The sequence below is a fragment of the Psammomys obesus genome, unplaced genomic scaffold (genome assembly GCF_907164565.1).
Source record: "Psammomys obesus unplaced genomic scaffold, mPsaObe1.curated_primary_1811, whole genome shotgun sequence".
Taxonomy (NCBI): Eukaryota; Metazoa; Chordata; class Mammalia; order Rodentia; family Muridae; genus Psammomys; species Psammomys obesus.
The window spans coordinates 27,958-45,438 of record NW_026589681.1 but is presented as its reverse complement, the minus strand read 5'-3'; the positions used below and the strand labels follow the sequence as shown (position 1 = coordinate 45,438).

Below are 17,481 nucleotides of genomic sequence, written 5' to 3'. Positions count from 1 at the left end.
GGGGGGGGGGTGAGGGCGAGCGCGCCCCCTGCTGGCTCCTGTTATCCACACCCTAGGAGGCCGCAAAGTTCAGAGTCAGGTTGGCTTCAAAGGACACGAGGCCTTTTCTTTAACAAAAACTGACCCAGTGCCGGAATATCACCTTTCTCTGGGGTCGTATTGTTTCATAAAAGGCCAAGTGTCCAGCTTCCGGCAGCACAGGTCTTCTTTGGGCAATGAGCAGCTGTAGGGAGAAAGGAAAGAATGGGGTTTGGGGCCTCCCGCCTGCCATGAGGTCAAAGCTGACACCATCCCTTAACTACACTGTGAGAGGGAGCCTGAGGAACTCAAAGCAGGGGTTGCAGAGGAAAGTCTCATATCTGACTGAGTAAACTCTCCTCAAATATCATATCCTGTCTGATTTTCATAACTGATAATAAGCTTTTGCTCTGGTATATATGGCAGCCCTTCCTCATACTTAAACAGAAATTGCAGACACATTTTGAGAATTTTCAGTTGAGCAAATGACCTTGCTGTATGGTGGAGCATCTTTTGGGTATATGCTCAGGAGTGGATCTTGAGGTGGAGCTATTCCCGATTTTCTGATTTCCCAAGTGTTTGTGCAAGTTTGCACTCCCATCAGCAATGGAGGAGTGTTCCCCTTTCTCCACATCCTCGCCAGCGTGTGTTGTCACTTAAGTTTTTGATCTTAGCCATTCTGACAGCTGTAAGATAGAATCTCAGAGTTGTTTTGGTTTGCATTTCCCTGATGTCTAAGAATGTCAAACATTTTTAAAGTGTTTCTCCACCATTCAACATTCTTCTATCGGGAATTCTCTGTTTAGCTTTGTACCTCATTTTTTAAATTGTATTATTTGGTTTGCTGGTGTTTCATTTCTTGAGTTCTTTACATGTTAGCCCTCTGTAGGTGAAGATCTTTTCCCAGTTGTTTTGTTGTTTTGTTCTAATGACAGTGTCCTTTGCTTTACAGAAGCTTTTCAGTTTCATGAGGTCCCATTTAATAATTGTTGATCTTAGAGCCTGTGCTGTGGGTGTTCTGTTCAGGAAGTTGTCTCCTGTGCCAATGTGTTCTAGGTTCTTCCTTATTTTTATTTCTAACAGATTTAGTGTGTCTGGTTTTATGTTGAGGTCTTTGATACTCTTGGACTTTACTTTAGTGCAGAGTGATAAATATGGGTCTATTTGCATTTTTCTACATGTAGACATCCAGTTAGACCAGCACTATTTGTTGAAGATGGCATTTTTTTCCACTGTATGGTTTTAGGTTCTTTGTCAAAAATCAAGTATCCATAGACGTGTGGGTGTATTTCTGGGTCTTCTATTGGATCCCATTGATCCACCATTCTGTTTCTATGCTAGTACCATGAAGTTTTTATTACTGTTACTCTGTAGTTCAGATGGAGGTAACCCCAGAACAACTTTTATTGTACAGGATTGTCTTAAGGTATTCTGGTTTTTGTTTGTTTGTTTGTTTGTTTGTTTGTTTGTTTTTCCATATGAAGTTGGGGATTTTTCTTTCAAGGTCTGTAAAGAATTGTGTTGGTATTTTGATGGGAATTGTATTGAATATGTAGATTGCTTTTGGTAGGATAGCCATTTTTACTACGTCAATTCTACTGATTCAGGAACATGGGAGATCTTTTCATCTTCTGATATCTTCTTCAATTTCTTTCTTCAGAGACTTGAAGTTTTTCATAGAGGTCTTTCACTTGCTTGATTGGAGTTACACCAATGTACTTTATGGTTTCTGTGGCTATTATGAAGGGTGTTGTTTCCCTAATTTCTTTCTCAGCCTGTTTGTCTTTTGTATACAGCAGGGCTACTTCAGTTTTATTCATAATATCCAGAATCTGGAAAAAACCTAGATGCTCCTCAACTGAAGAATGGATACAGAAATTGTGGTACATTTACACAATGGAATACTACTCAGCAATTAAAAACAAGGAAATCATGAAATTTGCAAGCAAATGGATGGAACTACAAAAGATCATCCTGAGTGAGGTAACCCAGAAGCAGAAAGACACTTATAGTATATACTCACTTATAAGTGGATATTAGCCATATACTATAGGATAAACATATTAAAATATACAGAATTAAAGAAACTAAACAACAAGGAGGACCCTAGGGAGGATGCTTAATTCTCATGAAGAAGGGAAAACAGGATAGATACCAGAAATGGTGGAAGAGAGGGAACAGGACAGGAGCCTGCCATAGATGTCCTCTGAAAGACTCCACCCAGCAGGGAATTGAAGCAGATTCAGAGACTCACAGCCAAACTTTGGGCAGAGCATTGTGAGTCTTATGGAAGGGGTGAGGCAGTGATAGAAGGACCCAGAGAACACAGGAGTTCCAACACGGAAACCAACAAAGCCAAAAAAATCTTGGCCCATGGGGTCCTGCCGAGACTGATGCATCAACTAAGGAACATGCACAAGAGGATCTAAACTCCTTGCTCGGATGTAGCTTATAGGCTGCTCAATCTCATAAGGAGAGCAGGGGCTGCCTCTGATATGAACTCGATTGCCTGCTTTTTGATCACTTTTCTCTGGTGGGGAAACCTTGCCAGGCCACAGAGGAAGAGGATGCATGCAGTCCTTATGAGACTTGATAGGCTAGGGTCAAATAGTGGGGGAGGAGGACTCCCCCTTTCAATGGACTAGGGGAGGGGGAGAGAGGTAAGAGGAAGGGTGATGGAACCAGGAAAAGGTGAGGGACGAGGCCTAAAATCAGGATATAAAAGCAAATAAAATACAATTAATGTAAAAAAATTAAAAATTTAATTGAAATCAGGATATTAAAGTGAATAAATTGTAAAAATAAAAATAAAATAAATAACAAGAAGAAAGAATTATCAGACAGTTCTAATATTGTAGAGTGATAACGTACAATATTAGGTTGTAGGTTTGTGATGACTTTCATTGACATGTGTGGTGGAATTTGGGAGCTTAAACTGTAGTTTGCACACTTTTGGTTTTGACATTTTTTATTTATTTACTTATTTATTTTTATTTTATTAATTACACTTTATACATTTTGTATCCTCCCATAACCCCCACCCTCCTCCCCTCCCAATCCTACTCTCCCTCCCCCTTCTTCAGGCATGCCCCTCCCCAAGTCCACTGATAGGGGAGGTCCTCCTCTCCTTCCTTCTGATCTTAGTCTATCAGTTCTCATCAAAAGTGGCTGCATTGTCATCATCTGTGGCCTGGTAAGGTTGGTCCCCCCTCAGGGGGAGGTGATCAAAGAGCAGGCCAATCAGATTATGTCAGAGGCAGTCCCTCTTCCCATTACTATGTAACCCACTTGGACACTGAACTGCCATGGGCTACATCTGTGAAGGGGTTCTAGGTTATCTCCATGAATAGACCTTGGTTGGAGTATGAGTCTCTGGGAAGTTCCCTGTGTTCAAATTTTCTTGTTCTGTTGCTCTCCTTGTGGGGTTCCTGTCCTCTCCAGCTCTTACTATTTCCCAGTTCTTACATAAAGTTCCATGCACTCTGCCCAGCAGTTGGTAATCAGGCTCAGCATCTGTTTTGATAGTCTTCAGGGCAGAGCCTTTCAGAGGTCCTCTGTGGCAGGTTCCTAGGTTGTTTCCTGTTTTCTTCTTCTTCTTCTGTTGTCCATCCTCTTTGCTTTTCAGGATGGGGAATGAGTGTTTTAGTCAGGGTCCTCTCTCTTGCTTAATTTCTTTAGATGTACAGGTTTTAGCAGGTTTATCCTATGTTGTATGGCTATATGAGTAAGTATATACTGTGTGTGTCTTTTTGCTTCTGGAACAGCTCACTCAGGATGATCCTTTCCAGTTCCCACCATTTACCTGCAAATTTCATTATTTCCTTATTTTTCATTGCTGAGTAATACTCCATTGTGTAGATGTACCACAATTTCTGTATCCATTCTTCAGTTGAAGGGCATCTCGGCTGTTTCCAGCTTCTGGCTATTACAAATAAAGCTGCTACAAACATGGTTGAGCAAATATCCTTATTGTGTACTTGAGCATATTTTGGATATATGCCTAGGAGTGGTATGGCTGGGTCTTGAGGAAGCGCTATTCCTAGTTGTCTGAGAAAGCGCCAGATTGATTTCCAGAGTGGTTGTACCAGTTTACATTCCCACCAGCAGTGGAGAAGGGTTCCCCTTTCTCCACAACCTCTCCAGCATGTGATGTCACTTGAGTTTTTTATCTTGGCCATTCTGATGAGTGTAAGGTGAAATCTCAGGGTCATTTTGATCTGCATTTCCCTAATGGCTAATGACGTTGAGCATTTCTTTAAGTGTTTCTCTGCCATTTGATATTCCTCTACAGAGAGTTCTCTGTTTAGCTCTGTTCACCATTTTTTAAGTGGATTACTTGGTTTGCTGCTTTTCAGATTCTTTAGTTCTTTATATATACTGGATATTAGTCCTCTGTCAGATAAAGGGTTGGTGAAGATTCTTTCCCAATCTGTAGGCAGTTGTTTTGTTTTGTTTTGATGACAGTGTCCTTTGCTTTACAGAAGTTTTTCAGTTTCATGTGGTCCCATTTATTGATTGTTGCTCTTAGAGCCTATGCTGTTGGTGTTCTTCTGTTCAGGAAGTTTTGTCCTGTACCAATGAGTTCTAGGGTATTCCCCACTTTTTTTTTCTAGCCGATTTAATGTGTCTGGTTTTATGTTGAGGTCTTTGATCCACTTGGATTCCAGTGTTGTGTAGGGTGATAGGTATGGATCTATTTTCATTTTTCTACATGTAGACATCCAGTTGGACCAGCACCATTTGTTGAAGATGCTATCTTTTTTCCATTGTTTGGTTTTGGCATCTTTGTCAAAGATGAGATGTCCATAAGTGTGTGGGTTTATTTCTGGGTCTTCTGTTTGGTTCCATTGATCCACCATTCTGTTTCTATGCCAGTGCCATGCAGTTTTTAAGACTGTTGCTCTATAGTACAACTTAAGATCAGGGATGGAGATACCTCCAGAAGATCTTTTATTGTAGAGGATTGTTTTAGCAATTCTGGGTTTCTTGTTATTCCATATGAAGTTGAGAATTTTTCTTTCCAGGTCTGTAAAGAATTGTGTTGGCATTTTGATGGGAATTGCATTGAATCTGTAGATTGCTTTTGGTAAGATGGCCATTTTTACTATGTTAATCCTGCCAAGCCATGAGCATGGGAGATCTTTCCATCTTCTCATATCTTCTTCTAATTCTTTCTTCAGAGACTTGAAATTTTTTTCACACAAGTCTTTGACTTGCTTGCTTAGGGTTGCTCCGAGGTACTTTATGTCATTTGTGGCTATTGTAAAGGGTGTTGTTTCCCCAATTTCTTTCTCAGCCCTTTTGTCTTTTGTATACAGGAGGGCTACTGATTTTTTTTTTGAGTTAATTTTGTATCCAGCCACTTTGTTGATGTTGTTTATCAGCTGTAGGAGTTTCCTGGTAGAGTTTTTGGGCTCAATCACGTATACTATCATATCATCTGCAAATCGTGATAATTTGACTTCTTCCTTTCCAATTTGTATCCCCTTGATCTCCTTCAACTGTCTTATTGCTCTAGCAAGCACTTCCAGAACTATGTTGAAGAGATATGGAGAGAGTGGGCAGCCTTGTCTTGTCCCTGATTTCAGTGGGATTACTTTAAGTTTCTCTCCGTTTAGTTTGATGTTGGCTATAGGCTTGCTGTATATCGCCTTTACTATGTTTAGATATGTGCCTTGTATCCCTGATCTCTCCAATACTTTAAACATGAATGGATGTTGGATTTTGTCAAATGCTTTTCATCATCTAGGGAGATTATCATGTGTTTTTTTTTTCTTTCAGTTTGTTTAAATGCTGGATCACATTGATGGATTTCCATATACTGAACCACCCCTGCATACCTGCACAGCTTTGGTTTTGCCATTTTTTAATCAGCTAGCCATCATATTTAAAGCACATATGATCTATATTTATGTGTCGCTTAGTTTTTGTTGACTTGCCACAAACTAGAGTTACCTGGGAAGAGGGAACTTCAATTGAGGAATTGCTTCATCAGATTGGTCTATAGGCATGTCTGCCAGGTATTTTCCTAATTGCTAAATGATGTAGGAGGGCCCAGACCACCATGGGCAGTGGCATTCCTAGAAAGCAGGGCCTGAGCTATATAAGAAAGGTAGCTGAATGTGAACCTGTGAGCACACCAGTAAGCAGCATTCCCCTGTGGTCACGGTCCCTGCTTCAGTTCCTACCTCCATGTTCCTGCCTCCATGAGGGACCGTTAAAGCTGCCTTTAGTCTGTTTCATCACAACGACAGGGTGGACTGGAATAGCGCATCTTTTACATCACTCCAAAATGGAGGATCATAACGGAAAGGTATAATAGAACATTACATATCTGTATGTATATACACACACACAACTTGTGCATATGTACACATATATACACGTGAAAATACATGTCGGTGTCATCTTAATGACCTCTTGGTTCAAGTTTACATTTCTACTGTGAAAAGATTTTCCCAACTGGCGCTGTACTGCCACATAGACCGCACATCTCTGTAGTCATGTGACTCCCAACACTAGAAGTTCCTTTCATGTATGGGAAACGCTGGGAGTGCCCAGCGCCTCCTACAAGCCCAGGTTCTGCAGTGGTTCTGGGGTTTACCACCTCACTCACATGGTATCTGCTGGGAAAGAAGGTGAAGAGAGACCTTTGCTATGGAGTGCTTGTGGGAAATCACCATACTGTGACAGCTGGAGGCAGCTGCATGAGGACCTGGTCACAGTTTGCCCATCTCCATATGAGAACCCCCCACACCAGTGGCAAGGCCACACACAGGACCCAGCAGGCACAGAAAAACAGATGGCATGGCATTTACCCTTTGTGGAAAAGGGTGTTTTCAAGGCACGTATAACCGTTTCATTTTATAAAAAACTGGATGCAACTTCTTAACAGAAGTTGTGTGTGTTGTATACACGCCCATGTCTCAGGAAGAGCCTCCCCCTCCCCCTGAGCAGCAACTCTGCCTTTTCCCCTTGAGATAAAGTTACTTCTTTAGGTTGGTCTTGACTCATATAAAGTATGGACTTTTCATTATTGATTTTTTTTTAAATTGTGTTTTTGGTTCTTTTGAGACAGGGTTTCACCACGTAGCCCAAGGTGGCTTGAATTCAAAATTCTCCTGCATCAGCTTTACCAACTCTGGGATGACAGAAACATGCTCACCAGAAGTGCAGTTGCTAATGATTTCTAGAAGGTGTAGGTACGTGGACAGAAGGCATACCAGAAACAGTAGCAGAAGCTTAAAAGTCTTATGAGAAAGAATCTGCATATGGATTGCAGGTCCATTGAGAGTTTTGGCATTCACAGTGAACTGGAGCATTTTCCCTGATGACTATATTATGATCTTAAATAATATTTTGACGACATTGATTATTGAATATACTATACCTGATGTTATAGCTAGTAGTTTGTCAACTCAACACAAGCCAGTCATCTTGGAAGAGGGACCCCCAACTGAGAAAACACCTCCATCAGATTGACCTGTAGGCAAGCCTGGGTAGCATTTTCTTGACTAATGATTGGCATGGAAGAGCATGGTCCATTGTGGGCGATGCCATGGTTATATAAGAAAGCAACCAGAGGGGCTGGAGACGTGGCTTGCTGTTCTTGCAGAGGACCTGGGTTTCATTCCCAGCACCCGTGTGGCAGCTCACAACTGTCTGTAATGCCAGGTCCAGGGGTTCTGACACCCTCTTCTGACCTCTGAAAGTCCCAGGTGTACATGTGGTGAACATACAGGCAAAACACTCACACATAAAATAAAAATCAATACATCTTTTAAGAGAGGGAGGAAAGAAGCAAGCAAGCAGGCTGAGCAAGCCATAGAAAGCAAGCAAGTAAGCAACACTCCCTCCTTCATGGTTCCTGCCTCCAGATTTCTGCCCTGACTTCCCATCATAATGGTGTGTCTTGTAAGATGAAATAAACCCATTTGGTATTAAAGTTTCCACTTTAATACCAAAAGAGCTGAGGGCACACACCATAAAGAGTTGGATGGGCTTTCACTGATACATGTTAGGAATGGGGACTGGGAGTGTCTGCATTAATAAAACAAACCAGATATCTGAGGAGCTTCATGCCCCTAGAAGATGGAAGTCCCTTGAAGGAGAGGAATTGTGACTCGTCTCCTAATAGGCACTAGTGAATAGGATAATGTCTGTTACCCAATTAAAACACACCACAGACCTTGTGTCAAATGGCTGTTCTTACATCAAGCCCTTCTTTCTGTAAAGTTTCAAAAGAGAAAATGTTAGTGTGAACAAGTACTTTATTGAGTAAATCACAGACTGTCCTAATTAGAACATGAACATCTTCAATCCTTGTGTGTTGGTGGCTGAAGACTATACCAAAGGGGGGAAAACAAACAAACAACAACAACAACAACAACAACAACAAAAAAACAGCTTCAGGCAGACCATGCCAAAGCATATGGAAAGTGGGGATCAAAACTCATTTTCTAAAGCCAGGCAATTGAGTGGCCTTTGCCAATGTGGACTTTAGTGAGCCCTGGTGCGATGGCATACTATTCATACTATTCCATTGCTGTTCATTTTGATCTCTGGCAGTTGCAGTAAACAGATTTTCCATATGCTCTGTAAAATCTCTGTTCTTTTTAGTGGATGACACCCAATTCAAATAACCATGCTATGTATTTTTGCACTATGTATTTATTGCACTAAATAAAACTAAATTTCTCTATCTTTCCTTTCTTTACATATGTATCATTCTCATATTTCCAAGGTGGACCCCAAGGTGCAAAGGCGACACCTACACTCTTGGAATAATAGCCCCATGATGCTGATGTTTCCTGGAGTTTGAAAACCCAGTATAATACTCAGAAGAGATTCACATGGGAATGTCAGATTTTCTTTACATTTAGCTCAAAATCTAGAATTTCATCTGTCTCAAATATTTATCTTTTGTATGAATGTGATTAAAGCCACAAGAGGTCACTTACAAAAATATTATTTATTAAGAAAATTATTGAAGCTAGACTCGTGCTAAATGTTGTGCTGTGCTCTCAATATGCTGGCTGAACGAGAAAACTCTCCATGGCTTTCAGACTTCTGAAAGGTGTGCACAGGAGATTCCACTAGCTAAAGTACTAGTAGGCAGGTTTTCTATGGATTGTCAGGTTTTGTTATTTTTATTTTATTTTATTTTATTTTATTTTATTTTATTTTATTTTATTTTATTTTATTTTATTTTATTTTATTTTATGTGCATTAGTGTCAAGTTGTCAGATCCCTTGGAATTGGCATTACAGACAGCTTTGAGCCGTCATGTGGGTGCTGGGAATTAAACCCATATCTTTTGGAAGAGCAGACAATGTTCTTAACCACTGAGCCATCTCTCCAGCCCCGGACTGTCAGTTTTTTTGGAAGCCAAATCTCCTAATTTTATTATGTGATAATTATCTTGTTTTTCTCAAGGGGTGATTAGGAAACTTGGAGTCTAGACTAATATTAAGTAAAATTTCTTTTTTACTACTGTGTCATAGGTAAAGAATCATGTTGCAGTCCTAACCCAAAGATACAATGAAAATACTTTTCTAATTATAATGTCAAGAGATTGCTTATACCAATAAAATTTTGATGCTGAGAATTCACTGTTAAAAGATATTTGATGCAGCATCAAACTTGAGGCTTATTGAAAACTGCTTACAATTTTTTTTACCATCAGAACTTCAGATACTGTCTATCTCCTAGTTCAGCGTAGATAGATCATTCATCAGGGTTCTTGGTTCAGCAGAGCTGACTGCAGGAAAAGAATACATGTTGGCCCCTTATATCTGCTTCTCGTGCATGCACATGGAGGTCACAGGACAACTTGTGGGAGTCAGGTAACTCTTCTACCATATGAAATCATACCGGACTGTGGGGCTGTGCTGGATAAGGTTGAAGTTTATTTATTTGTGCTTAGTCTATGATCATAGACTCCTTTTTCTCATCAGGGTTTTATCTCCTCTTATCTGGGTAATTCCAGATCTTGTAAGGAGGTCACATAGCCTTCAGGACAGATTACAGGCCAGACCCTTCCCTAGTAAGAAAACTGTTCTAGGAATTCCTAGAAATGGCCCACCTGCTAAGGATCTTAGTCCAGCAGTGACCTTCAATTGTACTCGGAGATCCTGTGGCCACTTCCCCTCCCGATCCCTACCATACGATAATTAAGGCCTGTATTTTTCTTTTTGTGATATGTATTCCTGACCCCTTGACTCCAGAGAATCAAACACGTTTACCCTTGGAATCCCTCCCTTTGCCTAGGGTTTATCTTGCCCTTAATTACATATGAATAAAAATTCTGCTTTCTCACTTCAAGACTGTCTGAGATTCATCATTTATCCTCTGCTGGGTCTCACCGGGCCCACCCTTTGGAACCTTGGGTTCCGGCCTTGCCAGGCCTGTGTCTTGGTTACAAGCCAACCAGGAATGGACCTTGGCCCAAAGCACATTGGAGCTTTCATTGCCACCTGCGATCTCATGCTGAAAGAGCCAAACTATAACATTGTGGAAAACCTTTTCCGCTCCCCAGCTTAGTGTATTCAGGCCTCACTCAAAGGCACTGTAGCTGCCCCTGAGAGAAATGGGATCTGGTTCTCTGTCTGGAAGCTGAGTGCCAGAGCCCAGCAGAAATCCAGGCCCCCACTGAATGGAGAATGGCACTGGACCATCTCACTGGCCCCAAAGCAATAGCTTTTAGATGTGTTTCTTCTCTAACCCATCCTCTAGTCACTACTTTCTCTGGACCATCTTCCTATTTTCTGGCCATTCCATTCCAGTGCTCTTTCAAGTTCCTCATTTTACTCCCTACACTGCAATGTCAAGTTCTCATGATTTAACTTTGTAAATTAATTTCATCTCTACTCAATTACTCTGACTTCATTCATCCTTGGGCTTTTGCTGACCATCCTTAGTGTAGTTCCCAACTTAAAACTCCTAACCACATCTTTCTGTAAATCCCAGACAATATATCCAGGTGTCAAGGTCAAACCGTCCAGTTTCTGGTAATGAGGACACTTTCATTTTGCCAACAATGTTAGCATATGATGTAATTAAAATTGAGTATCTGATCCTAGAGTGGTGATGTGCATCTCTAACACCAGCTTGCACCACACAGTGAGACTGTGCTTCAAAATTATTAATAATTTTATGTTTCCTACCGATAAAGGAAATTTTCCATGAGAAAAATGAGGTCCCAACTGTTTAAACCATGTTCTATTTTATCTGAAAGCTATCATGACCAGGTGTTACTTGGCTTATTGTTGTTGTTGTTGTTGTTTGTTTGCTTTTTAAGACAGGGTTTTACTGTGTTCCTCTGGCTGTCTGGGAACTCACTCTGTAGACCAGGCTGGCCTGGAAATTCACAGAGATCTTCTGGTCTCTGTTTCCTGAGTGCTGGGATTAAAGGTGTCCGCCACCACAGCCTGGCCTCAGGTATTACTTGTAAATTGATTATACTGGAACCTTCATGCTTCATTTGAGATTAAAGAACCAGCCTTGACATTGAATTAAGAATAAACAGGTAAAGTGTCTAAAAGTAAAACTTGAATAAAAACATTAATTAAAATATGAAGGTAAATGTTTTTGTTACTAGTGAGATGTGAAGGTGAACATGATCTCCAATGTGCTAAATACTAAGATATAATAAATGAAAAGTACAGTAAGTGTATTGGAGTTGTTATAATAAAGTACAAGAGTAAACACTGCAGCTGAATGGCCCTAAGTAGATGCTTTTAACACATACTGTTTAACATGGCCACCAAATGCAGGGACAAAATGGATTCATTTCATGATGAAAGCAGAAAGGATAGTCTTTTAAAATAAATGCTGGTGGCTGGCTCAGAGGTTAAGAGTACTGGCTGCTTTTCAGAGGACCCCGGGTTCAATTCCCAGCACCCAAGTGGCAGCTCACACCTGCCTGTAACTCCAGTCCCAGGGTTTCTGACATCCTCACAGAGTCACACATACAGACAAAACACCAATGAGCATTAAAAAAAAAATTAAACATTGGAATATGAGGAGCATATGTCCCTAATAGCCATTAACGTTCTTGTCTGGTTTTTCATCTAGTAACCTTGCAAGCTTAATAGTGAAAGGATTGATGTCATGATTTTGCTCCAATAACTTCTCAGGCAGTGATCTCGTTCTTTCTTTTCCTGGTAGAAAGTAATCCCTTGGAAGTGCCTCTTCACAGTCAGCCCACATTTCCCAGCCGGTGAGGGAATGCTCACCCCAACTCCTGTACCAAACACCCTCCCAGAAAGTCCCTTGCTGGTAAGAATTTCTCAAGACCAGTCTGGTTTCAACAAAGCTCTTGTATTAAACAGGATGGAGATCTGCTGGAGCAGCTGGAAAAAATGTTCTACTAGTCTCCCTGGGTTCCTGCAACTCATCAGAAACAACAAGGAAAAGAGGGAAGGAGGAAGGGAGGAAGATTAGTCACTCACAGTTAAGTAACTTATGGTGCATAAGCTCTCCATACCAATTTTGGAAAATAAACTGAAAAAAAATCTATATATGTTTTTTATATGTTTTATATATGTTTTTTATATGTTTCAGTATATATGCCATTTAGAAAAGAACCAGGAAGTGGAAGAGAAGAATATATGTATATTCTTAGTTTTCATACAAGTAAACCCTAGAAGGAATTGAAAGACAGTAATAACTTCAAACTTTGGAGAATAGAGAATTATGGCAAGTTATATACATACTTTCAAATCAAAATTAAAATCTGCCATTAGCTAAAAAACCACATGTTAGTAAAAATACCCATAAAAGGGAAATTTCACCGAAGGGAAATGCAAACCCAAGCATTCATGGTAACAATATTTTGGAAACATTGACTTCAATATTCTACCAAATATTATCATTATCCAAAAAAGGATAAAGTTTTGTCTCCAAATCCTCTAAGCTTATTACAGATTCCATAAGACAAGAGAGGACAAGGATTGTACACTCAGGAGAAAACAGTGGACCAAGTAAATTATAACACGTTTTAACTTTTGGGAAATTGTGTAACCATCTCTTTGGCCGCCTCCCCCTGATGGGGGAGCAGCCTAGCCAGTCCACAGAGGAGGACAATGCAGCCAGTTCTGATGAGACCTGATAAACTATGGTCAGATGGAAGGGGAAGAGGACCTCCCCTATTCGGAGACTTGTAGAGGGGCATGGGAGGACATGAGGGAGGGAGGTTGGAATCGGGAGGGCATAAGGGAGGGGCCTACAGCTGGGATACAAAGTGAATAAACTGTAATAAATATAAAAAAAAATAAAATTTTAATTTAAAAAATAAGTGTTTGAAAAACAAAATAGCGAAAAAAATATTTATAAGGGCATTATTTCTCCCGATAAAATAGTTAAAATATATCATTAGGACCAAAATTTGGTAACAAGTTAAATGTCATGTGTTTTAAAGGCTTAAAAAAACTTTTACAACCAACATTTTAATTGGTGTGCTTATTAAAGTGTGATTCAAACTGTAAAACTGTTCTTGAAGAAAAATAAAATAAAATAATACAATGATTTCTTCTGCCACGTTTCTTTTCAGTTTGGACAAAGGCTGCATTTCGTTGCTGTTCTGGCACGAGACAGTAAGCGCACATCTTAAAAAGAAAGCGCTCTTAAAAAGTGCTGAGAAAACATCGCACAGCAGGCGCTGGCTCACGCACGCGCATTCCTGTAAGCTTACATCATGGCCCCTCCCCAGGCCTCGCTGGCTGCGCGTAACCCCGCCCCCAGTCCCCCCCGCGCCCTGCCCCCACCGTCTCCCGGCCAGGCCAGCCACGCAGGCGCACCAGCTGTGCAGCCGCTCCTAGCCCGGGGGATCCTGGGATTCGGCCTTTCCGGAAGGACGGGTTCGGTGTCGTGGCTAGGCCGCCGTTCCAGGCCCAAGCCAGAGTTCCAGGCCCCGCTCTGAGCCAAGCCTGTGGCCGCGGCGACGCGGCGGGGACCGTAGAGGGCGCAGCCGCGGCTCGTTGAGGTGCGGAGCCTGGAGGGCGGCGGCCGCGGAGCGCAGTCCGTGTCGGCCCCTCCCCCGCCCTGAGCGCCGCGGCGGAGGACGACAGCGCGGGCCGGACGGGGTGAAGCGGTCCTGTAACTGCCTCAGGTGATGACTCACCCGCCCTCGGGTCAGATTTGAGGGCCGCGGTGCTCGTCGGTCCTGCTGCGGGGCGGGCGTCGGCGTGCCCGGTGCGGTGCTGCGGCGACCGCTTGCCCTTCGGTGGCCCAGCGTTTCCGCAGAGCGTTTTCTTCTGTAACGTTTGCGGCCTGCGGCTCGCTGCGAGCGCAGGGCTTTCACATGAAGGTGTCTCTCGGCAGCGGCGAGATGGGCGTCTCTGCCCACTTGCAGCCTTGCAAGGCAGGAACTACTCGGTTTTTTACCAGCAACACGCACAGTTCTGTCGTGTTGCAAGGCTTTGATCAGCTCAGAATAGAAGGGCTGCTTTGTGACGTGACTCTCGTACCTGGAGATGGAGATGAAATATTCCCGGTTCATAGAGCCATGATGGCGTCCGCTAGTGATTATTTCAAGGCCATGTTCACAGGAGGAATGAAAGAACAAGATTTAATGTGCATTAAGCTTCATGGGGTGAACAAGGTTGGTCTGAAGAAAATCATTGATTTTATTTATACTGCAAAACTGTCTCTTAATATGGACAATCTTCAGGACACTCTTGAAGCTGCCAGTTTCCTGCAAATCCTACCGGTTTTGGATTTTTGTAAAGTATTTCTTATATCAGGCGTTTCTTTAGATAACTGTGTTGAGGTTGGACGGATTGCTAACACCTACAATCTTATAGAAGTGGATAAATACGTCAATAATTTCATCCTGAAGAACTTCACTGCCTTGTTGAGCACTGGGGAGTTTCTAAAGCTCCCCTTTGAACGGCTTGCCTTTGTGCTTTCCAGCAATAGTCTCAAGCACTGTTCTGAACTTGAACTCTTCAAGGCAGCCTGCCGCTGGTTGAGGCTGGAAGACCCTCGGATGGACTATGCTGCAAAATTAATGAAGAACATTCGATTTCCACTGATGACGCCACAGGACCTCATCAACTACGTGCAGACAGTAGATTTCATGAGAACAGACAATACCTGTGTGAATTTGCTTTTGGAAGCAAGCAATTACCAAATGATGCCATATATGCAGCCAGTAATGCAGTCAGACAGAACTGCCATTCGATCTGATTCTACTCATTTGGTTACCTTGGGAGGAGTTTTGAGGCAGCAGCTAGTTGTCAGTAAAGAATTACGGATGTACGATGAAAGGGCCCAGGAATGGAAATCGTTAGCCCCCATGGATGCCCCTCGATACCAGCATGGCATTGCTGTTATTGGAAATTTCCTTTATGTAGTTGGTGGTCAGAGTAATTATGACACAAAAGGAAAAACTGCCGTTGACACAGTTTTCAGATTTGACCCTCGGTATAATAAATGGATGCAGGTGGCATCATTAAATGAAAAGCGCACATTCTTTCACCTGAGTGCCCTCAAAGGACATTTGTATGCAGTTGGTGGGCGCAGTGCAGCTGGTGAACTTGCTACAGTAGAATGTTACAACCCAAGAATGAATGAATGGAGCTATGTTGCAAAAATGAGTGAACCCCACTATGGCCATGCAGGAACAGTATATGGGGGTTTAATGTATATTTCAGGAGGAATTACGCATGACACTTTTCAAAATGAGCTAATGTGTTTTGACCCGGACACAGACAAATGGACACAGAAGGCCCCCATGACTACAGTCCGAGGGCTGCACTGCATGTGTACAGTTGGTGACAAGCTGTATGTCATTGGTGGCAACCACTTCAGAGGGACAAGTGATTATGATGATGTTCTAAGCTGCGAATACTACTCGCCAACTCTTGACCAGTGGACACCAATTGCTGCTATGCTAAGGGGTCAGAGTGATGTTGGAGTTGCTGTCTTTGAAAACAAAATTTATGTTGTTGGTGGATATTCTTGGAATAACCGTTGCATGGTGGAAATTGTCCAGAAATACGATCCAGAAAAAGATGAGTGGCATAAAGTTTTTGATCTTCCAGAGTCACTTGGTGGCATTCGGGCTTGTACTCTCACAGTTTTTCCACCTGAAGAAAACCCTGGGTCACCTTCTAGAGAATCACCTCTTTCAGCACCTTCAGATCATTCTTAGATCCAAGGTGTAATACCTTTTCAGTGTATTATGGGTGATCTTATACTTCTTCAATTGTCTCTTATTACTACAGTTAATAGACAAAAAGGTAACTTAGGTAGGTTTTCTTGTTTGGCTTAGTATGTTTATTAAATGTCTAACGAGTGCATTTTGAAAAATGTATTAAGTATATTCAGTTGTTTAACAAGTGAAAAAGATACATAGAAAAATCAGAAAATTAGATGTCTTTTGTGGTGTTATATATGTTAAATTTAGATAATCATAGTAAATGTGTAATTATGTCTATTCTACAAAATTAAAAGTTTTGATTTGACTGAAACATCAAGTGGAGGCCCCGTATTCTAACCTAAAATAACAAAAGGTTGCCAAGGTACAGCTACCTCCCTCTTGTATAATTTTTGACAATCTGTTAACTAGGCTATGTGAGGTTTCTTAGGTAGACAGAAATAGTAAAAATACTAACTAAAAGAAACAGTAGGTCAGGATTTGTTATCTCATTGGAGAGAAAAAAACTTTAAAATGTTTGTACACTAATCAGATATACATGCTCACAGAAAAATCTGTGTGTACATAACTTTTAGAGTTGATAGAAACTTCAACTGTAGTGAAAATTACTTTTTTTTCTTCCAGAAAGCAGCTAATTTTATTTCAATGAAAATTCAATACCAGAGAGTTAGTGTCTTAAATAGAACTTGGATAGCTAAGGGCTACAACTAATTAAATTGACAGCCAAATTTGTCATTTAATGAAATTGTTTCTTTAAATGAAATTTAATTAGTTTTTCTGTATATTCTGTAGTTACATGCTTATAGATTACTTAGTAAGTCAGGTTTCAAATAATTGTTTTTTTCTCATTAACTTCTTGTGAAATTTGGGAGTCAGGAAAGGCAAAGAAACATTCTGAACAAAGCTATAGGGTTTTACATTTATTTTCCTGTCTCAGTCACTCTGACATGTTTATTGTGTGATTTTGAGTGATTTCCGGTGCTGCTGTAGCTGATCAGCATCCTGCCTCAAGACTGATCTGAGCAGAGATAGACCTCTGTTCTGCATCAAATTAGAAATTTGCCTTTTCTGCCTTGACTCAAGGACAGGACCAACGTCAGATCCCCTAAGAAGCCAGCTGGTTTCTTTAAGGCTGTGCTAAAGTAGGCCTTCAGCCTTTAATACTGTGGGAATTCTTTCTGGCTGAGAATTACATGGGAAAAATTTAAAGGGACCTTATCAGACAAATGGAATTATAGTGGTCTCCTTGGTAATGAGTGATACTGAGTATGTACTTTCCTGGAAAAAAATGTGTGTGTAGC

General features: G+C 41.3%; 1 protein-coding gene across 1 annotated transcript; it reads left to right on the top strand.

Annotated features, from left to right (window-relative positions):
- The first annotated feature begins 14,118 nt into the window (after positions 1 to 14,118).
- Positions 14,119 to 16,493, top strand: Klhl9 (kelch like family member 9). The gene has a single exon (XM_055605182.1). It carries the CDS (start codon positions 14,321 to 14,323, stop codon positions 16,172 to 16,174), a length of 1,854 nt encoding a protein of 617 aa, XP_055461157.1. The 5' UTR covers positions 14,119 to 14,320; the 3' UTR covers positions 16,175 to 16,493.
- The last annotated feature ends 988 nt before the right edge of the window (positions 16,494 to 17,481 follow it).

What these genes read in the sequence shown, in the direction of transcription:
- Klhl9 (XM_055605182.1), top strand. Translation starts at nt 14,321, where the DNA reads ATGAAGGTGTCTCTCGGCAGCGGCGAGATGGGCGTCTCTGCCCACTTG.